General features: G+C 44.8%; 1 protein-coding gene across 1 annotated transcript in view; it reads left to right on the top strand.

The window, feature by feature from the left end:
• Positions 1–26356, top strand: part of LOC308272354 (guanine nucleotide-binding protein subunit alpha-14) — a gene marked incomplete at both ends in the record, with an annotated part of 196267 nt that overhangs the window by 164854 nt on the left and 5057 nt on the right. Inside the window, 3 exons of the mRNA XM_080709122.1 lie at positions 21800–21954; positions 23696–23824; positions 25498–25627. Of these exons, the coding sequence (XP_080565248.1) occupies positions 21800–21954; positions 23696–23824; positions 25498–25627 (414 nt within the window). The remainder of the gene's footprint in view (positions 1–21799; positions 21955–23695; positions 23825–25497; positions 25628–26356) is intronic.

The raw sequence follows: 26356 nt of genomic DNA, 5'->3' as shown, positions 1-26356 counted from the left end.
CTCTCACCAACCTAGCAAAACCCAACTAGGACTAGGAGTGTAGCTCAGAGGTAAAATGCTTCTGGGTTCAATCCCAGTAAAATACACACACACACATGCACACACATGCAAAAACACACACATGCACACACATGCACACATATCTAACTCACTAAAAGGATTAAGCATGACCTTTGACCAATTTGTGGTTTACAGTGACTCAGGACAACTTCTAGAAAGCCACAGCAGAGGAAAAAACAAGGGGGCAAAATGTGACCAGAGACTTCAGAGGCTATGTCTATAAGAAGACTATACTTCACATATTTGGGAAATTCAAACTCCTAAAAAACAAATGACCAAGAAAACATCAACTACAAACCCAGAAGAGCTACTAATCTTTTCTTCCTGAGATTTCCTCAGGAGTTGCTATAATATATGTTGCCTAAGTATCCAGGTTTTGACAAAAAGTTGTAAGGCGTGCAAGCCCATGAGAAAGTCTGACCTCTGACCTATACACAGGGGCAGGGAGAACCACAAGATAGCAAAGCAGGGCCTGAGGCGTCATGGATAGAATTTAATGGATAAAAACCCGAAGGTGTTACTGTAAATTTGTTTCAAGAACCAAAGAAAACCACGTTTAAAGAACTAAATAAAAGTATGGTAATAATGACATAGAAACTATAAAAATAGGCCAAATGGAAATTCTGGAATTAAAAATACAATCATGAAATTAAAAATTCAGTGAGATGGGCTCAATAGTAGATTTTAGCCAAGAGAAGAAAGAATCAATATGAACCTAAAGATAGATTCCTAAAGATTACTCAATACAAAAATCAGGAAGAAAAAAATAATAAAGAAAAGGCATTATAATAAAGAAATTTTCTACAAAAGAAAAAGGAAACTGAGCCTCAGAGAAGTGTAGGCTGCCATTTGTTATGTTTTTAACAGTGTTAAGGGCTCTTTTCCTCAATAATAATAAAAAAAAAAACAAGAAGTTTCAGGAGAGGTAATGTATAGCTAATAGTAAAATTTTTTAAAAAAATTTAAAATTTAAAAAAAAAGGCACCTCCTGAATTTTGGCTGCTCGTTTAGACTCAGTCTGTCCCCCTGCAAGCTGCTTCCCATCCTGAGCTTTCCTGGCTATGGTCAGGCCCCCAGGCACTGGCTTATTAAGTCTGGCATTATTCTACCACAACCCACTCCTGAAATGGAAACTAAATAATTGTTTTTGAGGCATTTCTAATTGCTTTTGATATTGGTTGAGAAACTGCATATGTTCTCTGCTGAAGGGAAGAAAGAGAAGCTTTATCTAAAAGCAGACCACACTTTCTAAATGACAGAAATGTTTGGCTGGAGTTAAAAACTAAAGGTTAAGGATAAAGGTCCTTTTTTTAGATTTAATCCCCTGGCCGTGGTCCTGCCCTGTGCTGCATGGGGAAATTTTTTAAAGCAAAGGTCAGCATCTGTCTCAGAACTGACCAGTTCACATATAATGTATCCTCTCTTTCTTTTTACTTTATTTCAGATGACATCAATGGATTCCAAACTGTTTTTATTACATGTTCTAAGTACAAAATTATTCTTGGTTTTGCCTAAATTCTGCCAGCTGTCTTGAGATGCTCTATTGTGATATCTGATGAGGTGTGGGGGAGGGCATCCATCTCGTCTCTTCTCATGCATGTAGCAATGTGAAGTCTACTTCCTGGTGTGAGCATTTTAAAATTCCTTCGTTCTAGTGTCATTTCTGTTGTAGACACCAGTGGAGATCCAGTGCGGGCACATGTTCTAAAATGATGTTTGGTGACCCAAACTCTCTTAGCTTGTCCTTCCAATCTAAGCTCTAGAATGGTTTAACTAGCGCCATGGGGGTGGATAAGCTAAAATAAAATCAATCAATAAAAATCAGGGTAACTTAAGAGGGAACTCAAGTGGGTTCCTCTACCACGAGAGGGCCATCTCCTGTGGGGCCATGGAGCCCAGTAAGGCATCCCCAGCACAGCAGATCTGGTGGGGCACATTGGCATTTTGTATCTGGGGAGCCTGGGAGAGGTTTAAAGCTGCCAGTTCTTCTTGAACCCTAAGAGGCTGGAGAGGAGTCTGCATAAAGGATGAGCTACAGGTTTTCTAATCAAAGTCAGGATAATGGAGGACAGACGAGAGTGCCCCTGGATTTCATCAAGCTATTTGAAGAGGGAGCTCAGACAAGAGCCATAGGGCCCGCCACTGCAGCAGGATTGCTCCATCACCAGTGTGACAGCAGGCAGCCCCAAGCCCAGGGGAGCTCACTGAGAGAAAGAGCTGCCCATCCGAGAGGCCCAGCTGCCAGGTCGGCCTGGCTGCACGAGGCCCAGGAAAGACAGCCGCTTGGGGGAGAACAGTGAGCACCTGATTAAAATGTCATACTTCTGGTAGTTATTGAGGAAGAGCCTCACACCTGAGGCTTAGCACACATTCACACACAGAGTCCTTAGCTTTACAGGCTGGGCAAGTGATCTGAGCTTTAAAACTCCTGTGGCAGCAGCCACACGATTGAACACTTGCTACCTCCTTCCTTGACACCTCCCTCTCCATAACAACTTCTCAAATAAATAACTAGATAGATAAATACCAAAAATTAGAAAACATGTGTATTAGTTTGTTTTATATTACAATAATAAAATACCTACGGCAGGCTAACTTTATAAAGAAAAAAGGTTTATTTAGCTCATAGGTTTAGAAATTCAAAAACATGGCCCCAGCCTTGGTTGTGCTCTGATGAGGGCCCCTTTGGCTGTATCTCCATGACAGATGACATCATGACAGGAGTGTGTGTTAGAGGAAGAGATGGCATCACCAAATTTAACTCTATTTACATTGTATTTGGATATACAATATTTTTTTATTTTTTAGGGAGTTTATTTACCCTTTTGTTGCCTGCGCCATTGAAATCATATCCAAGAAATCACTGCCAATTTCAATGTTGTGAGGTTTTATGACCCAGATTTTCTTCTAAAAGTTTATAGTATTAAGATTTATACTTGGGTCTTTTATCTATTTTGAGTTAATATTTGTAAATATGTTAGGTAAGGGTCCAATTTTATTATTTTTCATGTAATTATTATTTTTCAACAATATTTAGTTAAAAGATTATTATTTCCACCAAATGTTCGTGGAAACTGTGTCAAAAATAACTTGACAATATATGGAAGAATTTATCTCTAGGCTTTTATTTAACTCCAATGGTTTATATATCTGCCTCTGGAACAGTACTACATTGTTTGAATTATTGTAGCTTTATATGGTTTGAAATCAGAAAATATACATCTTCTAGCTTTTTCTTCTTTGAGATTGTTTTGGGTATCTAGAGTCCATATTCCATATCAGGATAGTTTTTTTCTGAAAAATAAATAAATAAATGTATGATAGCTTCACCTAAAAAAAAGAAAAGAAAAAAATATTCTCTGGTAAGAAAGAAAGCAAAAAGAAATATTGAACTGTTATCTTTTAGTCATCAAAAGCTTGGTACCAGACAAATGAAACTGTTTTGTGAGATTATCATCGTTAATATTGGATAAATTGCTATAAAACTAGATGTCAACCACTAAGCCAAGCATGGAAAGGAGGGATGGGGAGGGAAAGGGGTGGGGATCGGGTAGGGGCTAACTGAGCGATGTGTGCATGTATGTCTACAAAAATATTTTCTTTATACCATTATGATGCATGAATACATTGCACTAATAAAAAAAAAGGTGCCACCTTTCAACCTGGCCACAGTGGATGCCAAGCTTCCAACACGTAAACCCTCGAGAAACACACTCAAATCATATCCAAGCCATTGTATAGAAATGATATTGATTTCTTTGGTTTTCACACTTAGAAAGACTTTGGGCTTTATTAGGGGAAGATATTATTTGTTCAATAAATTTTAAATGAAAATGCATACAGATTTGGAGGACACATTTTATATAGGTCCCTAAATTGAAAGTGAATATAAAACTAGGAAGATTATTTCAGACATTATTTACTTCTTAGCTGATTCTAACGATGATAAGCAGCCCCTATGACATCATGTCCTCCTTTTGGTAAAGTAGTATGGCTAAAACGATGTGTTTGGAGTCAAAATTTTAATCCCAGCCAATTGTTTACAAGTTGTGGGACCTTGGGCAGGTTACCTAACCTTTCTGAGTCCAGTTTTTCATTTTTTTTAATGACATGATAATTTTGCTCCAGAAGGGTATTGTAAGAATCATTATGTGAAGTCATGTTCCTTCCAAAACTTCACACAATTTAACATGCACACAAACTGCCTGGGATCCTTGTTAAGATAGACGGTGACTCAGTAGGTCTGGGGCGGCACCCGAGAGTCTGCATTTCTAATGAGGATGTCATGTGAAGCGACAAGGCATTTACCATTCTCAAGGCAGTATGTGCCACCATCTCCACCAAAACTGGTGAAAATGGCTGGATACGTGATTCCTGGAGAAACCATTGCTTATTGATCGATGGGCTCTCGCGAAGTCTGGATATTTGCCGTTTATCCCAGTTAATGGAACTGTGTCCATCAGAACAATTGAGTTAACCTGAACAACTTCAGAGTTAATGGGCACTCTAACTTTATAGCTCCCTCTCTGAGCACCTCTGTACCTGTGATCCTACTGTGAGCCCTCTAAGAAAGAAGCATTATTAATCTTATTTATGAAAACCCAAAGTCAACAGCACTGGACGTGGCCATCCACATCCAGAACCTACTGAAGATAATCTGTTTCCTCCCTCCTGTCCTGGGCACAGTCCTGCTTCATCTCTATGATGACTGGAGAGGCTCTTTGGTCCCTTGGTTTCTTTCCCTCTCCTTCCTGCCGTCCTCACCCCCAACTTCCCCACGAGTTCCCACGAGACCCTTAAGGATTCCAGTCTCTGTTTCTTACCGATGTCCTCCTGGCTGGAGCTGGCTGATAGTTCCTAGCTTGTCCACAATATTGAGACACAGAGTTATACCAGATGGTTTGTGTATTAGTTTCCTCGGGCTTTCACAACAGATCTCCCAAATTGAGTAGCGTAGAGCAGAAATTTATTGTCTTGCTGTTCCAGAGGCCAGCAGTCAGAAACACAGCTGCCAGCAGGATTGGCTCCCTCCAGAGGCTCCAGGGAGAACTTGTTCCAGGACTGTTGCAGGCAGCACTCTTGCCACTATAATCTAAAAGGCTGACCACATAACATAGAGGAAAGAAGATTTCAGCCCACGTGAGGCCGGGGACGTGGATCTTAGGGCATGGTGGTGGGAGACAGAGAAGGGAAGCACATGGCTGTACTCACATCATGGAGGTGAGAAGCAAGAGAGAGAGCAGGGGGAGGAGGGATCAAATATAACGCCCAAGACTGCATCCCCAGGGACCCACCTCCAGCCACACTAAGGCAAATCCATTACAATGGATTTATCTCCTGCTGCTTCTAAAACGCTCAACACTTGATTAGATCAACTCCAAACATTAATAAAGAGATTTTTAGGGGACCTTTGGTATCTAACTATAATGAGGCCTCTCTCCTGGCTTCCAGTGGTCACCAGCAATTCTTGGCATTCCTTGGCTTGCAAACACCTCACCCCAACTCTACCTCCATTGCTGTGTTATTGCTGTGTTAAAAACTCATGTGTTGAAAGCATGGGTTCCAATGCAGTAAGATCAGAGCTCAACCTTTTAGACAATGATTGGATTATTAGGGCTCAGACATCATTAGTAGATTAATCCACTTAGTCAAGTGGGTTAATTGATCCATCAAGTGGCTTAATACATTAATGCTAAATGGACTACTGCAAAGAGCCACTTAGATGAAGAAAGTAGGCCACAGGGGGTGTGCCCTGAAGGCTTTATCTTCTTCCCAGCCCCCCACCCTGCCCTTCTTGGCCGCCAAGAGCTGAGCATCTTTCCTCCATCATGGCCTTCTGACACAATATTTCTGCCTTGGAGCCAGCGAACCATGGACTGAACCTCTGAACCCATGAGCCAAAATAAATCTTTCCTCTTAAGTTGTGCTAGCTAACACAATCATCTTCTATTTTGTGTTTTATTGTATACTTTTCCTACATTTCAATTCTTACTTTAACTATATCTACAAAAGCCCTGCATTCAAATGAGGTCATATTCTGAGGTGCCAGGTAGACATAAACTTGATGGGGACAGTATTCAGCTAGCTGGAGTCTGGAAGAGTGCCCGACAGGACTTGAGGGGATGGGAAAGCATAGCAGAAAAACCAAAGCAAAGAAGAAAATTAACTCCAGGAGGAGTTACAGGGGTGCCCCCTGCAAAGCAAGTAGGGGCTACAGAGAGCTCCATGTGACTTAGTGGTGGCCTCACTGGGACCTCAAACAGGTCCCCTCAGCTCTGCCACTGGGACAGAGCATGGAGAACCAGAACAAGATGCCAGGGTTGTGAGAAAGCCTCACACCTGTAAGTCAGGGGAGTTTGAGGTGAATAAGGATATATTGTTATGCTTGGCTACTGAGAAGCTGATTTGACATTTGGAAAGCAAAAATTGAAAATGTCGAAGGATCAGGCACTGCTAATATTTCTTAAAGAGGAGAAATCATGGGTCCAGCCTCCCCTGAAAGTTGGATAGATGGGAGAGAGCTCAGAAAAGGGTTTGCAGGTGGGACCCTGGAGATGAGCAGCTGAGTACGGTGAGGTCTCCTGAGGCAAGAGACAGCATGGGCAGAGGAATCCTGGGAGTTGGAAAGGCGGGGGGGGGGGTTGCACACAGCTGGAGTCACGAGCACACGGAGACACAGAGGAGGCAAGGTCAGGTGTCATTTTGATTGGATGCTTCAGGTAGGAGGGAACCTGGGGGAGATTTCAAAACAAGGGCATGGCAGGCTTTGTATAGAGCTGGAGGTCTCCTAATAGGCAAGCCCTCTGCTATTACCTATTTTTAAAAGGCAATAAAATATGCAGAATATAAAATTACCATTTTAGCCTTTTGTGTGTGCATTTGTGGTACCGGGGATTGAACCCAGCAGCATTCTACCTCCACACTACACCCTCAGCCCTTTATTTTTAAATAAATTTTTTGTTGTTTGTTTATTTTGAAACAGGGTCTTACTAGTTTGCTGAGAGTGTCACTAATTTGCTGAGACTGGTCTCAAATCTGGGATCCTTCCATCTCAGCCTCCCAAGTACTGGGTTTATAGGCACAGGCCACCATGCCCAGCTCATTTTAGTTATTTTTTAAACTTTATTTATTTATTCATTCTGCAGAACAGAGGACTGAACTCAGTGGCATTCTATCCCCAAACTACATGCCCAGCCCTATTTTTTATTCTTGATTTTTGAAACAGTGTCTCACCAGTTTCAAAGGGCCTCACTAAGTAGCTGAGGCTGGCCATAAACCTGCGATCCTCCTGCCTCAGCCCCCGAAGTACTGGGATTACAAGTGTGCGCCACCAAGCCTGGTTAGCCAGTCTAAGTGAACAGTTCAGGACATTCAGAGCATTTCCACTGTGGTGCATGTGTTGGGAATAGTGGGGAGCTCAGTTGCCCCAGGGATGCTCCAGGTCCTTCTATAAGATGGTGTCTGCCTACAACCTACACCATCCTCCGTGTACTGTAAATCCCTTCTAGGGGACCTATATCTAGTACAACGTGAGTGCTGTATAAAGAGCTGGTTCGCTGCATTGCTTAGGGAATAATGACAAGGGGAAGTCTGTACGTGTTCAATACAGGCACAGTGTCTAGTCAAATGTTTTGGGGTCACAGTCGTTGAATCCCAGGGCCTGCTGCACTCGGTATTAATGGTAGAGCCCAGGAGGAGGTGGGCCTGGGGTCGTGGGTGAGAAGGAGGAAACACCAAGCTCTCTCCTGCTTGAGATAAAAGGAGGCTGAGTTTTGGGGGATGTGTGCTTTCTGCAACTCAGGAAAGCAGAGCTCAGATATTGATCAGGGACAGACAGGCACAGGTTTCTGCTTTCTCTCTTCAGGATATAGCTTCACTAACGCCAAATTTGTTTTGAAGGCCAGAGGAAAGGCCCTGTTGTTGATGAAAAGTCCCTGATACAGAAGTGCTTTGATGCCTTTGGTGCCCTTCCTACAGAGGGATGCTGTGATGAGCTGGAATCACACGTTAATATACCTTTTTCTCAAACACATGGAGCATACTTATACTAAGGAAATATTCACTGTGCACCTGAAATCCAAATTGAATTGGCATCCTGTATTTTTATTTGTAATTTCATGAGACTTCGATATTTGACCTAATTAAGTCCAGAATCTAAGTTAACCTTGCCCAGTTTATGGCGGGGTCTCTTTCTACCAGCCCAAAACCTGTCAGAAACAGTCCTTGGGCTTGAGTCCACCCCTTCTCCCCTGCTCTGCCACCTTCCTAGGAAAGCAAAGTATGCACTGCTCCAGCCCCCCAGGCTACATGGAATTTAAGGGAGGCCTTGTTTCCCCCTTCAAAGCTGTGTGCTTGGACCTGATTTTGCTTTCAGAGAAGTGGGTGGTGGCTGACAGAGGGAGATCTTACTGGGTCTGGCGCCCCCTAGAGGCAGATACTCTCTATGACTCAAATAGACCGTGTCAGTCCAGGCTTTGAGGATTACAGAGCTGGGGTGCTAGAGGGGTCTCTAGTGGGGCCAAGGCTAAGGAGGCCCTTGGTAAATCTGGGGTGCCTAATGCCACTCCCAGGGGCAAAATTCCTGTGAGTTCTCACTGCAAAAGGAAAACATCAACCAAAAATGCACCCAGGATTAAAACCACCATTTCAAAAGCACATCATTAAAGCAAGCTGTGACCCAAATATTTGTTGTGTGCTGAAGAAAATTTTCAAGCTATTGGAAAGAATGGAAAAAGTGAAACAGCAAAAAGAAAAAAGGCAAAGAATGCTGTTAGATGGTTCTCTGGGAACTGTGTGGCCGTTTTTAAATTTTTCAATCATATAAGCTTGGGTGTGGAGACAGAACTGCAGAATGAGATCATCCTTGGAGCAGGACTTTGAAAGTGGAAGAGTGGCATGGTGGAGCAAGGGTTCCTAGAGCCCAGATGAACATGCTTTGATCTGAAAGCGAGCCCAGGAGGGATGTGGTTGCAGGAAGCTTGATGTTGACGTCCCAAGAGGAGGACGGCTGCACTCAGGTCCTGGAGTGCAAGGGACACTGGCCGCCCTCTTGGGGGGCTTCACCCTCTGGGAGGAGGTGGCCATCAGCTGCACAAGAGCTCTGACGAGGGAACATGGAGTGTGGGGCAGGGACAGTGAGACTCGGTCACATGACCACTCATTTGCTTTACGATTAGGGGAAGAAGCTTAACCTCTTGTCAACTGTTATACACTTCAAAGCAGAGCCGATAAAACTTGAATTTGTACAATGCAGACATCTTCATAGGACTTATAGAACAAGCGACTCTTCATTAGTGATTAATATTGCACTAGTTTTAAAAATAGTGGCAAAAAGTTAGGCATGGTGGTGCATACCTGTAATCTCAGGACTTGGGAAGCTGAGACAGGAGGATCACAGGTTCAAGGCCAGCCTTGGCAACTTAATGAAACACTGTTTCCAAGTGAAAATGAAATAAAATGGGGCTGGGTTGCAACTCAGAGGCTGAATGCCCTTGGGTTCAATCCCCAGCAACACATGCACACACGTGCGCACGCACACACACACACACACACACACACACACACACACAACATATATAGTGACAAAAATACCTTCCAAACTCAGTCTCTTATTCTCATATTCCTCTCTCTCTCTCTCTCTCTCTCTCTCTCTCTCTCTCTCTCTCTCAGAATTTCAGAATTTCTGGGTCTTTATCTTGATATTAACTCTGAGATAGCTTCAAGATAAAACCCAGCCTGCCATTCTGGCTGAGATCTTGTCCTTGTGGGATAAATGACCAGCCCAGGGGAGTCTTGTGGCCATCAGTGGATTTGCAATTAGAGAAGCTGCCATCAGAGGGAGCCCTGAGTCAGAGTGGCATAAAATGTACTCTCTAGCACTTTCTTGTCAAGGTTATTTATGGTCCTAGGTAAGTGTATAAACTAATAAGTGTTGATTATCATCCCATGAACATAGTGGCATTGACATTCATATGAACCACTAACAACAATCATTGTTTTTAAGAACTGTTTCTTGTATAACTGATCCTTTAAAGGTTAAAGAATTCATGGACTTACATCCATGGTACACCTTAAATCTCAGTCTTACTGATTCTAGTTTCCTATATTCTGTTTTAAGAAGAGTATATTTGACTCCTCAATTGTATGGTGAACACTTAAAGGTCTTCTGTGTGGAAACAGTTGGTGCCAGGCACTCTCTTTTGCATGTGTAGTGTTGGGGAGTAAACCCAGGAGCATTCTGCCTCTGAGCTATAACCTCAGCCATTTTTAGCTTTTTTGTTTTGTTTTTGTGGTATGGGAGAGTGAATCCAGGGGCATTCTACGTCCGAGCTACACCCCTAGCCCTATTTTATTTTTATTTTGAAACAGAGTCTCACTAAGTTGTGGAAGGCCCATGTTGCTGAGGCTGGCTACGAACATATGATGCTATCTCAGCCTCCCAGGTACTCAGATCCTCTCTTACACTTGTTTGCAACTCACCAGGAAAAAATATTATTTCCAACCTCTTCTTTTTTCTCTGAAAACCTTTTTCCTTGTTTTGAGAGAACCTTCACTACTGAACTATGTAGTCCAGAGAACTTTGTTGCAGGCTGCCTATGAGCAGTTGCCAGCGAGGGGTGCAGAAAACAATTCCTGCAGTCCTCACAGTACAGATAATGAGCTCCTCCTAGTCTAGAAGGTTTCACAGGCATCCACTATCCTCACTCCTTCTGCCCTTTAAAATGTAAGTGTATTAAAATCAGCAGGGCACGGCTGTCAACAGCCTAGGTGCCAGCGCTCAGGTACACCTGGACTTGAATGACTGATTGCTCACCACAGTCCCCTCTTAGTCTCTCTAGGCCTCAGCAATTAAGCAAGGCTATGAAACTATCACATCTCACAGGGTTGTGATGCTCAAATGAGATAATTCTTATACTAGATCATGTAATAATGACTACATAATAATGACACTTTACATTAGCTTTATTATTACTACTTTGTTAGTATTTGTGCCCTATTTCTTTATACCACACACTGGAGGCTACTCATAAGAATATCTACTTTAAAAAAATAGTGCCAAGCTGGGCACATGCCTATAATCCCAGTACTTGGGATGTTTAGACAGGAGGATTGCAGGTTCAAGGCCAGCAAGTAGTAACTGAATGAGATTCTGTTTCAAAATAAAAAAGGGCACAGGGTCTATCTCAGAGGTAGAATGTTCTTGGGTTCAGTACCTTGCACCACCAAAAGAAAAAATAGCCAATGCCAACAAAATGTGTGAATAAGATAAAACAGTGAGGCTGGGGGAAATGGAACCCAGGCATTATGGGACACTAGTATTTCTAAAATTCTAATGAATTTCTTAGACTCTGACCACATATTTATTTCTGGCTATGTGAAAAGAGAACCAGGTTTACTTATATGACTCCAACATACCACAAGGCAAAACCTTCCACTCTCTCACAAAGCATAGGTGTTCTTGGTTCTTAATTCCAAAAATATGTCTTTTTATGTAGAATATAATCTAGCAAATGTGGACCGATTAAGAGATAGTAACCTTAATGGCAATAGTATTTTGAGTTATCATGAGCACTCCTTTAAGCCAAGGGAAAAATAGAAAGCGGTGTGCTCCCCAGGCTGTGCCCGTGTTCACTTGCTGGGCAGAATTTTCAGATGGCCCCAAGACCCACCTCCCTGCCATACCCTGCATGGTCTGTCCCTTGGCTGTGTGTAGGACCATGATGACCATCTCTCCCTGGGATTGGATTAAATGGTGTTGCAAAGGTAAAGGGACTTTCCAGTTGTACAGTCCCTAATCATTTGACTTCAAGTTAATCAAAACGAAGATTACCCTGGGTGGTCTGACTTAGCCCCTTCATCCCAATGGGAGAGAGTGTGTTGGGAGAATTTCTTGCCAGCTTTGAAGTAGTGGCCACTCTGTGAGGACTGCATGGTGGGGAACTGTGGGTGGACTCTAGGAGCTGAGAAAAATCTTCAGTGTGACAAGCAGCCAGAAAACAAGACCTCAGTCCTGTGCTCACCAGGAGCTGAATCCAGCCAGCAACCCAAGTGAGCTTGGAGGAGGATCCTGGGCTCCAGATGCAATGCAGCCTGGTGAGCATCCTGACCTCACTCCTCAGAGACGTGAGCAGAGAACTCGGCCACCTGCGCCTGGGCCGCAGACCTGCAGGGAACTAAGGCCGTGACACCTGTGGCGATGTCACAGCCAGAGAAAACCAAGATAGACCGAGATGCTTCTCAAGTCCACAGACATTGGATCAGCTCAGAGATAAAACCTAGAGCCTCCAAGGCATTTCCCAAACTAGAATTAACACAGTAGAGGGAGATGTTAGCGGATATGCCTTGAAAAAACGAAAAAGTGTTCTAGTGTGAACCCTGGCTGTTCCTCTGCTGGGGAAGATTCAGGTCATTTGGTTGTAACAGAAATAAACCAGCAAATACATGGATGGCTATGAGTAGAAGCATGGAATCAAGGAGAGGGCTGGAGACAGCCTTGGAATGGAAGTGCATGACTGTACTCCAGTACTTCGGAGGCTGAGGCAGGAGGATCGCAGATTCAAGGACAACCTCAGCAAGTAGTGAGCCTCTTAGAAACCTATCAAGACCCTGTTTCTAAAGTTAAAAAATAAAATAAAATTGGGCCTCGGATGTAGCTTGGAGTTAGAATGTGTGGGTTAAATCTCCAGTACTACAAGCACATACAAACAAAAAGAAAGGGCAGGAACCTGGAAATTCCTAAGGTCTCACTACCAAGAAAAACCTTGAGGACCCCACGCCACCAAGATAAAAGAATTATATCTGTTTCTTTCCCGTCCCCACAATTATCACACAACTCAGCTTGAAGTTCAAAGTCTTGCAAAAGTCTGAGTGATCTGGCACTTACCCACGAGAGAGCAGGGCACCTGAATAAACAGACCTGTGGCTGGTTCCCCAAGGTCAGCTGTAAACAGGAGTGGACACAGTGGACGAAGGACCACCCCAAAGCAAGGAAGGTTCAAAAAGTAGGACTCATTTGCAAGAATAGGGACACAATCTAAGTCCTTCATCCTGTGTCTGAGAGGTAGAGGAAAGGGGACATCACTCTTATAAGAAAAGGTAGACAGATGAATGGATTACAAAACTGTGGGAGATGTGCACTCTGGGATTTTACTCAGCCATTTAAAAAAACAACTGCAGCATTTTCAGGGAAATGGATGGAACTGGAGGACAGTATGCTAAGCGAGATGAGTCAGTCACAAAAAAATTAGAAATCGGATGCTTTCCCTAATATGTGAAAGCTAAGGTGAATTAGGTCATAGGAGGAATTCCAGGTTAAAGAGGAGATCCTATAGAGGAGCAAATAAGGCATCCTAACTGTGGGGTGGGAGGGGGAAGAAGGAAACTCCTTAAAGCACACGATGTACTTACTCATATGGTAGTCAACCACTGAGCCAAGCATGGGAGGGAGGGATGGGGAGGGAGTGGGGTGAGGACTGGGTGGGGGCTGGCTGGGTGATGTGTGCATTTATGTCTACGCAAGTTTTTTTTTTTTACCCCAATATGATGTATAAATACAATGCAGTAAAAAAAAATTTACAAAAAGAAAAGGCAGAGAACTTGGAACTCTTAAATTTCGAGCTTCAGGAGAAAAAGTGAGAAGTTGGGATGGAAGATGGAGGAAGGTTTGAGCTAACTAAATAGAAGGGAGCTGTGCAACGTGATCTTGTCCTGTGAACCCACAATTTTGAACAGATTGGTTATCCTGTATAAAGGGCGAGGGGGCTGAGCTTCATTCCTGCATGAGAATTGACACTGAGCTGTGAATATTTAACCCCTGGAAATAGCAGAAACTGTAGAAGAGCCTCTGACTTTCACAAATCATGGAATCTGCTGGGTATGGTGGTGCTCACGGACAGCCTCAGCGACTCAGGCCCTCCGCAACTCAGTGAGACCCTTTTTAAAAAAAAAAAAATTAAAAAATAGGGCAAGGGGTGTAGCTCGGAGGTCGAATGCCCCTGGGTTCCATCCCCAGACCCACTAAATAAAAAAATTAAAAAAAAAAAAAATATATATATATATATATATATATATATATATAGTATAGCTCAGAGGTAGAATGCCCCTGGGTTCTATCCCCAGTACACACTACACACACACACACACACACACACACACACACACACACGTATTGAAGTTCTATACTGCTGAGAGGTGAACCTAAGTGGTAGAGTGCTTGCCTAGCATGCGTGAGGTAGGTCCTTGGTTCAGTCTCCAGCACTGCAAAATAAAATAAGTTTTATGCTGTTTGGTCCTCTCTGCTGTTTTCTGTGGTTCTGTTTGCTGTTGCTACAGGTTATGACTGTTTGTATTTGCTCAGTTCAGTAAATTATAGCTTAATGCAGTATTTGTTGATAAGGTCCCAGGGTAGTTTCAGAGTTGTAGGGTTTTTTTCTGTTATAAATACATGAGCTGTCTTTCTAAGTGACTGTTTAGGAAGTTGGTGCATTGTTATACATTTTGATGAACTATGTTTATCAATACTGACTGAAGATTTTTCAAGTAACATTTTCAAGATTTCTCATGTAACACTTGTTTATTCACTTGGAGAACATTGCTGTGCCAGCCACCAGTTTAGGTACCTGGGGGGATCCACCAGTGAGGAAACGAAATTTAGAATTTAATTAGTTGGGCATGGTGGCACACGCTTGTAATCCCAGCATCTGGAAGGCTGAGACAGGAGGATCCGGGTTCACAGACAGCTTCAGCTACTTAGTGAGGCCTTCTGCAACTTAGTGAGACCCTGTTTCAAAATAAAGAAAAGAAAATAGGGTTGGGAATGTGGCTTGGAAATAGAATTTCCCTGAGTTCCATCCCCAGTAGCGCAAAAACAAACAAACAAAGAAACCCTTAATGTGTTCTGGCTACTATAAAAAAACACCTTAGGCCGGATAACTTACAAGTAAAAGAGCTTATTGCTCACAGATCTGGAAAGTTTATGATCAAGGAGCTAGAAGGCTGGGTGTGGTGAGGGCCTCTCCCCATGGAGGGCACCTTCCTGCTGCGTCCTTACTGGTGAGGGGCAAACGAGCTCCTTAGGCCTCTCTTACAGGACACTGATCTATCAGGAGAGCTCTGCTTCCTTGAACTTAGACCCCCACCTTTCAATACCAACACATCAAGGGTTGATTTAAAGAATTTTAGAGGGACACAAGCACTCAAACCATGGCAGACCCACACCTGTGCATGGACACACACACACACACACACACACACACACACACACACTCCAGAAATTTTGCAGTTAAAAAAATAAAAATAAACTTGGGTAACTTTGTTTCAGACCTTGTCCTAAATTTATCTGGATAAGGAACATTTTTAAAGGATATTTAAGACATTTTATAGTGCTGTATATAATATGCCACTCTAGGAAATGCTGAAAAAGGCAGAGCCAGACTGTATGTACGTTAAAACCCTCCATAAATACCAGTAGTCTCAACATTGATAAGCATTAGACAGCAGAGAAATTAAATTCTCCATCAGGGTCTGGAATGTAGGCATCCTTTGTTGCTATCGAAAGGAGAATTCATACACTTTGCCTGTCACATAAGTGGGCAGCTTTGGCAAATCCTGTGGCTTGACTAGGTGTCTACCCACGCCTGCTCACAGGACTCGGCTATTCGAAGGGATTCTGGACCTAACACTCTGGTCTTCTACTGGTTGGTGTCCCTGGTAAGTTGGCCTCTCAGCTTTCTATCCACACCCCTGGAACCCAGCGGCCCTCCTGGCTCAGAGCCCACCAGGTTTAATGGAATGTTGCTGGACTGCGGAGACTTGGAGGGACTGCCCAGGTCTCCTTTCTACCCAGATATCTGCTACTTACCACCTAGGCATGCTTGGCCAGTTGCTTAGTAGGGATTTTTTGCAGGAAGTATGAATCTGGGAGAATGTCTGTGTAGCTTTAAGATGCTTGAGGAAACAGATGCTGGGCACTGGTCCAGCCAGTTCCCTTGCCCCCTGATAGCTGCAGATACCTCCATTCCTACTGGGGGGGTCAGTGGCCAAGCCCCTCTATGGAGTGTGGGCACATTCCATCTGAAACAATCTGTGGTCCCCAGCTTTCAGGATCGTGATTGAACATTTGTGTGAAATGAGAGGCAGAAAACAGTTGGGGCGATGATATCTTTTGGGTGGTAACTACAGCTGTCTCCCTGGTTGTTTTGAAGACCTATAAGATAGAAAAGAAGGAGGGGACGACACATCAGTCATCTTGCTGGTCTTTGGTTAGGCCTCACCCTCGATTTCAGGAGCAGACAGGGCCCTCGTCCCTGCAGGCTCTGGGCTGGAGCTGGTCCTTGCTCTGGAATGGTGGCAACAAGGCATAACTCCCCCCCCCCCCCCCGGTCCCTTGAATAGCGATGCTCACTGCGGGGGTGTCTGCAGAGAGTGACTGTGGTGGGTGTGTTGTTCTCCCCAGTATTTTGAAAGAAGGATGTCCACTATACTAAGAGTTCATTAAGCTTTTATTTATTTATTTATTTATTTATTTATTTATTTATTTAGTGGTGATACTTTTTTTTCTCTATGTTGCTGAGAGACTCACTACATTGTCCAGCCTGTCTTCAAACCTGTGTTCCTCTTCTCCTGTTCTAGCCTCCAAAGTACTGGGAATACAGGCATAGACTACCAAGCCCAGCTTCACGAAGCTTTATTACTAAAGAATACATTCTTCAGCTGTGGAATGCTAATACTGAAAAGGTCCCCTCCTCTTTCCCCATCTCTCTACCTTATTTTACCAATGAGGAAACAGATCTTAGGGTCTAGATAAATTTATCCAAAGCTCCCTACTGGCATATGAGCTGAGATTATATCCTGAGTCACCATATGCCTGAAAGAAGCTACTCAGACATATTTATTTTCTGTGTAAGGCACATCTAGTTTGTTTATTTGTTTTGCGGTGCTGGAGATTGGTCCCTGGGGCAGCCTACCACTGAGCTTCATCCCCAGACCTTTTTATTTTTTATTTTGAAACAGAATCTCACTAAGTTGTTGAGGGACTTGCTAAATTGCTGAGGCTGGCCTCAAATATGCAATCCTCCCTCCTATGCCAGCTTCCCAAGTACTACATTTATAGCTGTGCTCACCATGCCTGGCACATCTTAGCCTTTTTACTTAAGAACACCAGTCAAGGCTTCATGTCTATCCTCAGGGGCTATTTTAAACAGAAAAATTACCAGCATTAATGCCCAAATCATGGCCCTGAGTAGACCATGAATTCCATATCTGAGAGCTGAAACAGGAGGGCCAAACCCACCCTTGTTTGACCTCAGCGGAGAACATGTCAGGCAAGTAGGGTTTTCTGCCACTCTGAACTTTCAGTAGCAAGACACAAAGGTGCCATCTATCTTAGCCTCCCACCTACTGAGATCACGGGGATTACAAGTGTGTGCCACCACACCAGCCTTATTTATTTTCTAATGGAAAACTTTTTTTGGTGGGGAGGGATAGTTGACTGGCATTTCCTCCTTTCCTTCCTTCCAAGCTTCATTCTTTCCTTCCTTCCATCTTTTTGTCTTCTTTTTAAGAGAAGGGGTCTATTATTTATTTATTTATTTATTTATTTATTTATTTGTTTATTTATTGCAGTGCTGGGGATGGAATCCAGAGGCATTCTACCTCAGAGCTACACCCCCAGCCCTATTCTTAATTTTGAAACAGGGTCTCACTGAGTTGCAAAGTGCCTCACTAAGTAGCTGAGGCTGGCTCCGAACTGGGATCCTCCTGTCTCAGCCTCCTGAATGCTGGAATTATAAGCGTGCACCACCACACCTGGCTAAAAGGGGTCTTTTAGATAAATAAGGGGAGCTACTGAAAGAATAGTGGAAGGGAATTTGGGGAGGGAGTCAGGGAGGTGAAAAGGGAATTTTGACGAAGAAAATAGTTCCAAGAAGCCTATGTTCAAACATAAAGTTCCTATGCCAGTTTTCATATGCATGGGGAAGGAGAGTAAGCAGGGCAGGACCTGGGAGCAAACACACCGTGAGTACTGTGTGCATGTGTTTTCATCCTTCTGAGCCTCATTATGACGTATAATTACAATATTCCAATAAATTAAAAAAGAAGGGATTTCGCCATGTTTGTCCAGACTGGCCTCAAACTTGTGATCTTCCTGCCTCAGCCTCCTGGGTAACTGGGTCTACAGGCACACGCCAACATGCCCAGCTTGAGAGGCTTAAAAAGTGGATGGTTATGGAGTGCTGAAGTTTTGCTCCATAATTTTTGTTTAGTAGAATATGTAGTATAATTCTGGACCCTGAGGTCATTGTTAAAATAAGGAGGGGTGATCTTACAACCTTTGGAAATGAATAGGGAACTTTTTTTTTTTTTTTTTTTGGTGGTACTGGGATGGAACCCTTTTACCTCTGGGCTACACTCCAAGACCTATTTTTTATTTTTTATGTGGAAACAGGGTCTCTTAAGCCAGCGAGGCTGGCTTCAAACCAGTGCGATCCTCCTATCTCTGCCTCCCAAGTACAAGGATTACAAGTGTGTGCCACCATGCCTGGCAGGAATTTCATTTTTAATCATGATTTTATTTTTATCGCACTTGCTTTTGCAAAACTTGTGAAGTTTATAGATATTACATGTCACAGTAGACATAAAATATCAAGTTTTTCCTGCCTATAATACCTTAATGAAAATTAATTTTAATGAAAATGTCAGCCAGACAAGAGGAATTCATTCAAAAAATCTACGGGACCTCCTGGTGACTGAGGTAGTAACAGTGTGTTACATACTTGAACAGAGAAAGTGGATTTTATGTTTCTTCCACATGAAAAAAAATGAGTATGTGAGTTACTACAAGTGTTGAATAGCTTGATTTAGCCATTGGTTCCATAATGTATGCGTATATCAAAACATGATCTTTTATGTAAAAAATATATATGATTTTGATTTGCCATTTATAATGTTAGAAATTAATAAAAATGCTTACTTATGTATCAGAAGAACCAGGAACTCAGCTCTCTGGATTGGAGAGATAAGGGTCCCTCTAGTTAGTGGGCAGTTGGCCCTGGGGGAGGCGCAGGGCCGCCTTCTGGGCACAGTAGAGAGTAGAGCTCGGGTTAGGTGAGGGCCAGTGGACACAGCTGCCTGCTGAGCGCTGGGCCCCAGCCAGAGGCCCTCTGCGCCGATGGGGGACTATGACCAGCAGCCGAGGGTCCTGTGTGAAGCCAGCCGGGCGCCACTTCATCTGCAGCTCCTTTTACTGCTGGCCTGGGAAATTCTGAGTAAAATGCACATGGAGAACATCTGTTTTCTGTGTCCCCTCCCGAGCAGTGAAATGGGATTTCATCTGAGAAAGGAAAAAAGGAAAAGCTGGCGATGAGCCCACGTCTGGAGAGCCTGGCCCCGTTTCCATACCTGCTGGGTTTGCTCCGTGGGACTTACTCCTTTGAGGTTGATTTGAGGTTAATTTCCTCCCCAATTAAATAAATGTGTTAGGTAATTTCATCTCAGTATGGTGCTCTAGCCTGGGATGCTCCTGTGACAGGCTCCTCACTCACCAGCTACCTGGACATCACTTAGATGTCCAGCCCCATCCCCTTTCCCCCCAAGTCATCACTGTCCCCACTTTCCTGCCTTCTGACCCCCTTTCTATGAGATGAAGAAGCCAGTCTTAAATGTCACAAGACTTTCCCCTGCTGCCCAAGTGGCCCTTGCATTGTCCAGGCAGGCTGGAGATGCCCATCAAAACGCCCAGAAGCCTTTGTGACCTGCTGCCACAACAGAGGGAGACATGGCTAGCACCCACCCTCGGGATACACTGCGTCAACCACTCACAAAAGCCTTTCATCTCATATTCTAATGAAAAATGTCACTCAAAACAGTAATAGGCCAGGCCTGATGACACAAGCTTGCAATCCCAGTACTTGGGAGGCTGCAACAGGAGGATCGCAGATTCAAGCAATTTAGTGAGACCCTGTTTCAAACTAAAACACAAAATAGGGGGGAGTATAAATCAATGGTAAAACACTCCTGGGTTCAATCCCTAGCAACTAACACACACACCACACACACACACACACACACACACACACACACACACACAGAGTGATAGACCATTCTCTCCCTCATTCTTACTTTCCTTACTAATTATTGCTTCTAGAACATTCTCTGTGGCCTGGGCTGTGCCTCTGCTGGCCACCCAAAATACAAGTTAAAAAGAAAAAGCTCATGGTTAGGAAAACCAGTCAGAAGGAAACAGCGACAGCAAGGAGCCTCTGAACTTGGAATACTTCTGGGCCCCTTGAGTACACTCTGTTCTGAACGGGTCCTGCTGGGTTTCTCAAGAGCCTGAGCTCTCCTCTTCCTTCAAGCTGGATTCCCCCAAATGCCTGTCTCTCCTGGCCAAGCTTCCCAAAGAGAGCTCAGGTCTATTCTGGCCTGCGTGAAGGCACATTCCTCTTTGCTATCTCTCTGGCATCCACTTCATCTCTTTACTGGAAGAGCCAAAGGCCGGGTTTATCTACTTCAACGTGTATCAGTCAGGATACACATGGTAGGTTTTGCTGCGGTAACAAACTGCCCAGAGGTCCGGGTTGAGTTTTGACTCCTGCAGGCAGCGTGCCTACTGTGGCGTATGGAGCATCTCCGTTCACTGTGGTCTCACGGGACCCTGGGTGATAGAGGCTCCGTCTACTCTCTTGCTTCTATATCATTCCAGAAACAAAAAGAAATGAGATGGAATACTCACTTTTTAAAGTTTCTCCCCAGAAGAGACAAAAGAGACCACCACTGGGTTCATTCACCACGAGGTGCAGTCTTGGGTTGTGAGGAAGAGTGGTCACGATATATTTGTAACATCTCTGATGACGGTCCCAGTGCTAATTCTCAAAGGCCAAGGACTTAACATTTAGATTTAAGAAAGCAGCCTAAGAAGTCTGCGGCACAAGAAACAAGGATGCTGACTGCCACTGGGGGCGGAATTAAAGGGACAGACTGGCCGAGGGCCACTTCCTCTGAGACGCCTCCCTGAGCGCCTCTGCGCCCCGACCACCCACACAGCTCTGCCCTCCTGCTCAGCTGTTACTTTCTTGTGATTTCCTCTCTGCAAGATAGATACATTCTATATGCACCACAAGTTTATGGATTGCACACGTGACCAGAAGGCACCTTGCCCACGCACTGCTCGAGGCTCTGGGCTCTCGGGACCAGTGAGACACTGGCTCTGCCCGGGTGGCATTTCCTGAGTTGTCTTGCAGACAGACAAGAAGACGTATCAGATTTAGAGGGTGGAGCCCAATACAGAGTGGGAAGAGGCCATTAGATCCTGCTTGGGAGAGGAGGTTCTTGGAGGAAGGGAGATGTTTGAGATGCCACGAATAGAACAATAGTTATATTAGAATGGCTGGCTATGTGGATACTCAATGCACAGTATGTTCATAAAGATAAAGTTTCTAGTTGGGTGGCAGCTCAGCGTTCCTCCGTTCACCCTTGGCGTTGGTGACACCAGCCCTGGCACTGCTGACCTGCCCCGGGGTGCGGGCTCCCTGTGGCTCTCTCCACCCAGCTGAGCAGCTTCATCACCTCCATCTCCAGTGACTGCAGAGGGTTGGCGTGGTTTTGAGCAGCCACAGAGTTCTTCCCATGCCCCTGCAGCCGGTGAGATCCCCAACCCATGGCCCAGGGGGAGTCTCGTCTCCAATCAAGCAGGCAGCTTATTTTTCTTTGCCTGATGAAAGATTCTCTTTGCTTTGAGTAGGAAAATGCCCAACTAATCCGAGCAGTGGAGGTGGACAAGGTCTTGGCGCTCTCTGGGGACCAGGTGGAGGCCATCAAGCAGCTGTGGCAGGACCCGGGAGTCCAGGAGTGCTACGACAGGAGGAGGGAGTACCAGCTGTCAGACTCAGCCAAATAGTGAGTACAGAGCACGCCCACTGCTGTGGCTGCTGGACGCTCCCAGGCAAACTGGACGTCTTTCAGGGGAGCATAGCGTCAGTACTCACTGGAATGGAGGAGCTTGGCGTCACTCTCCCCACTTTTAGATCTCCTCCTTCTTTGTTATCTCTTACCACCTCCTATAACTCTGCAGTGGTCTCTGAGGATCCCCAGATCTCCATCCTAGGGGGCACTTACTTTTTCTCACTGTGTGCAAAGCCTTTTGTTTTCAGTGAAAGGCTCAAACTTGGGATTCTCTTAGTGGGACTAATCTCCTTTAGGGAGCTGAAATGACTTTTTTTGTGTGTGTGGTACTGGGGGTGGAACCCAGGGGCCTTCTACCTCTGAGCTATACTCCCAGACCTATTTTATATTTTATTTGGAAACAGGGTCTCACTAAGTTGCCAAGAGCCTCACTAAGTAACTGAGGCTGGCTTTGAACTTGTGCGATCCTCCTGTCTCAGCTTCCCAAGCTGGGGGGTGGGGGGGGGATTACAAGCGTGCGCCACCACGTCCGGCCGAAATGACCATTTTAAACAAGGAACACATATGCTTCTGGTTTCTGCTTTCCCTCTTTCCAAATCCCATTGCCTTTCTGTTTGCCTGATCAGATGAAACCAGTCTCCTTAAAATCTAAAATCAGAGTTCAGACCAGCAGTCAGCCCTGATCAGGTGCTGCCCTCCAGTGGCAGAGACAGGTACCCACAGGCCCGGCACACAGGAAGCTCAGTGTCTCTATGAACACCTACAAACTCTATTTTGGCTTCACAGAACTCTAGTTTTAAAGAATTCACAAAGCTTAAAAATAGGTTTTTATTATATATTTCTGCATGCAAAAAATCCTCTGTACATAATTTGATTGTCTTAAGAATTCCCCCAAACAACACATCCCTCAGTTGTCACTGGGCAGTAGTAGCTCAGTCCTTCTTAAAGAGCAGGTGACTCCTGCTTCTGCAACTTGGCTTTCTCCTTTGCCCCATGTTACTGTCCACCCCGTGAGGGCCTCGCAAGCCTTCCCCAAGGCCCAGCCCTTCCTCTTCTGGTGCTGCCATGGCTCTCTGACCTGGCTTGGGTGGGAGCTTGTTCCCATCACCTGAACAAGGCAGTGAGCAGGAAAGGAAACGTTACTGCCTGCGGCTCCAGGGGCTTCCCTTTGAAGTCTGCCCCAGGCTGAGAGCTCCATGTGTGAATCCAGGTCAGCACAGTCAGCCTGAGCACAGGGGCTTCCCTTTGAAGTTTGCTCCAGGCTGAGCCCCGTGTATGAATCTAGGTCAACACAGTCAGCCTGAGCACAGGAGTGTAAAAGCATGAAGGCAGGAAAGTGAAAGAAACTCCCAATATGGTGCTTGGTGAGTGCAGAAGGCACAGAAGGAAGATGTCCCAAGGAGACATACAGACTGCTCTGGACAGCCTGGGGAGCCAGGGAAGCTCAAGGTCAGAGAGCTGTGGCCTTCGTGATCCCTCCGGAGACTGCCCCGTGTAATTTGTTCTGTGAAGGCCCTGGGGATTGGCAAGGGCTCTTCATCCATTTGGAAAAGGCCATTGGAGGCGCTATCTCTATGATCCTATCTCTTCCAAACAGTGGGGGAAGTGGGGAGGGGCCTGGTCCACAGCTGGCTCTCAAGAGTCAGTGTGGCACATGAACTGGGTGACATCCTTTGAGCAGGGTGGACATTTCTTCCCACTCTGACTCTCGACTCCTCATTCTGTAACGTCACAGTTACCTGACTGACATTGACCGCATCGCCATGCCGTCGTTTGTACCAACTCAGCAAGATGTGCTCCGCGTCCGAGTGCCCACCACCGGCATCATCGAGTACCCCTTCAACTTGGAAGACATCATCTTTCGGTGAGTCTGCCTCCCATATGCGGCCCTTTAAGAATCTGTCTGCCTGGGCTGGGAAGTCCCCGGACTTTGTCTAAAAGGTGCTCTTCCTAAGGAGGAGTCACATCTAGAGGTCAGAATGGTCTTCACTGTGATGTATAGAATTGTGGTAGGTCTCATGTCCTGGAATGGAGAGGGACCCACCTTCTTCCTGCCTGTAGGAAGAAGTTTTCTTTCTGGGGACCAGAATCATGTGTAACACATGTAGACGCAGACATCTGTAACTCCTCCACCCAGTATACTGTCTACTGATAACATTTCCCTGCTCTTGAATAATATTTTTTCCTCTATTTATTTCTCCAATATTTATCCTTAAAAAAAAAAAACAAATTAAGGAGCAAAGTGTGGTGGCACATGCCTCCCGGTGCTTGGGAAGCTGAGACAGGAGGATCACAGGTTCGAGAAAAGCAAGTAGTGAGACTCTCCTCAACCTAGCGAGACCCTGTTTCCAGATAAAAAATAAAATTGGGCTGGGGGTGTAGCTCAAAGGTAGAATGCCTCTGGGTTCAATCCTTAGTACCACAAAAAAACTAAGAATAAAAAAATGTGTGTTAAATCACATTATATACAAATGTATATATACACTTAAAGCTGTGTAAATATATGAATTTTCACTTATAAACCTAGGAATAATTTTATGATGATTTGAGTACATCTTCAATGCATTCTCTTTTGGGGGAAGGGAAATAATACTACGTGGCATACACAGAGCACCACACACTTTAAAACACTTTTATATCTATCATTTCTCTTACTCCTCCTAAAAATTATTAGATACACATTACCAGTTAAGGCAGTGCAGGGCCGGTCCTGCCACAGCCGGGGCCTGCTGTGCCCACAGTTTTATCTCGGTGCATCTTCAGACCTGCAGCCCCTCCGAAGGTATTCTGCAACCCTCTGAGCAGATTCCTCATTTTAGCAGCGAGTTCCTGCGTGTCCATGGATTTATCTAAACCTTCTCAGAATCAGGGGATGCTTGCAATTACCTCTAAGACCTTTCTGAGTGAGGGCCTCCTCTTCTAAGTTTATCCTCGGGCTTTGGTAAATGGGTCTCTGCATCATTCTCTAGGGTCTGGTAGGTGGGTTTCAGATCATTCATCAGTGACCTCTAGATCACAGCTCAGAGGGGTTTTTCTGGCTGAAGTATTCTGACATTTGAACTTGAGGTTTTGATAAAATAGCTTCTCCAAGCCGGGCCTCTTGACAGTCACAGTACCCCTTCCCATCCCTTGCTGTGAGTTGAGACACCACTCAAGAACCTGACCCTGTAGGAGTTCCTGCAGCCCTGGCCTGGCTCAAAGGGCAGGGTTGGCTTTTTGGCTTTCTTCCCAGCACCTTTCTGGACAGTAGTCATGGGTGGGAGGGCCTGCAGGCCACCGTGACTTACTGGTGGTGTTTTCTTCCAGAATTAGGGCAGCAGCTTCCTAACAGGGTCCCTGGCAGGCTGCAAACCTCACTAGGAGACCTCAGTGGTTCCCCATTGCCTAACGCAGTGGTTCTCAAACACGGAAAGCCTAGAACTCCTTTTCACTCATAAAATCATCCAGGACCCTAGAGAGCACTGACCCCACCGTGTGATGACTTGCCCCTTCTCCCTAGAGTCATGTATTCCTCTATCCTTTGTCCCCGTCGAGCAGGATGGTGGATGTCGGCGGCCAGCGATCTGAGCGACGGAAATGGATTCACTGCTTTGAGAGCGTCACCTCCATCATTTTCTTGGTTGCTCTGAGCGAGTATGACCAGGTGCTGGCTGAGTGTGACAACGAGGTACGCTGGGTGGGGAGTTCGGGGAGCTGCGGAATACAGAGACCTGTGTCTGTGGCTTCTGAGAAGCAGGCGGGTCAGGCAATAGACCGTCTTCTTAGGCTAAACAGTCTTGCTATTCCAAGTGTAGTCGGTGGACCAGCCGCTCAGGCAACACCTAGATGCTTGTTAAAAATGCAACCTACAGAACCATTCCAGACCAACTAAATCAGACCTTATGTTCTCACAAGGGCTCCAAGTAACAAACATGGTCCACTGTCACTTACCAACAAGGATGCATTCTGAGAAATGAGTGGTGGGCCAGTCTGTTATTATGCAAATGTCAGAGACAGAGAGAATTTACACAAACCTGGATGACACAGCCTACTACATACACAGGCTGCACACCTACTGCTCCTAAGATACAAACCTGGATAGCATGCCGCCAAATACTGCAGGCATTTGTAACACTGGTATTTGTGTATCGAAACATATTAAATATAGAAAAATACAGTAAAAATACCTGGTAACGAGACCAGCATCATACATACGGTGGTTTGTTGGTCACCAGATATGGTTCATGAAAGGTAGAGAAACAGTGACCATGACCCTGGTCCTCACAGGTAGATACACACTGGAATTTTCTGAGGCTTTTAGAAAGAAAACTTTGGCTGGGTGTGGCCGCACACACCTGTAATCCTGGTACTGTGGGAAGCTGAGATAAGAGCACTATTTGAATCCAGGCTTAGCAAT

The sequence above is a fragment of the Muscardinus avellanarius genome (genome assembly GCF_963383645.1).
Source record: "Muscardinus avellanarius genome assembly, chromosome: 13".
Lineage (NCBI taxonomy): Eukaryota > Metazoa > Chordata > Mammalia > Rodentia > Gliridae > Muscardinus > Muscardinus avellanarius.
The sequence above is the reverse complement of the archived record's forward strand: the minus strand, read 5'-3'. Positions and strand labels throughout refer to the sequence as shown.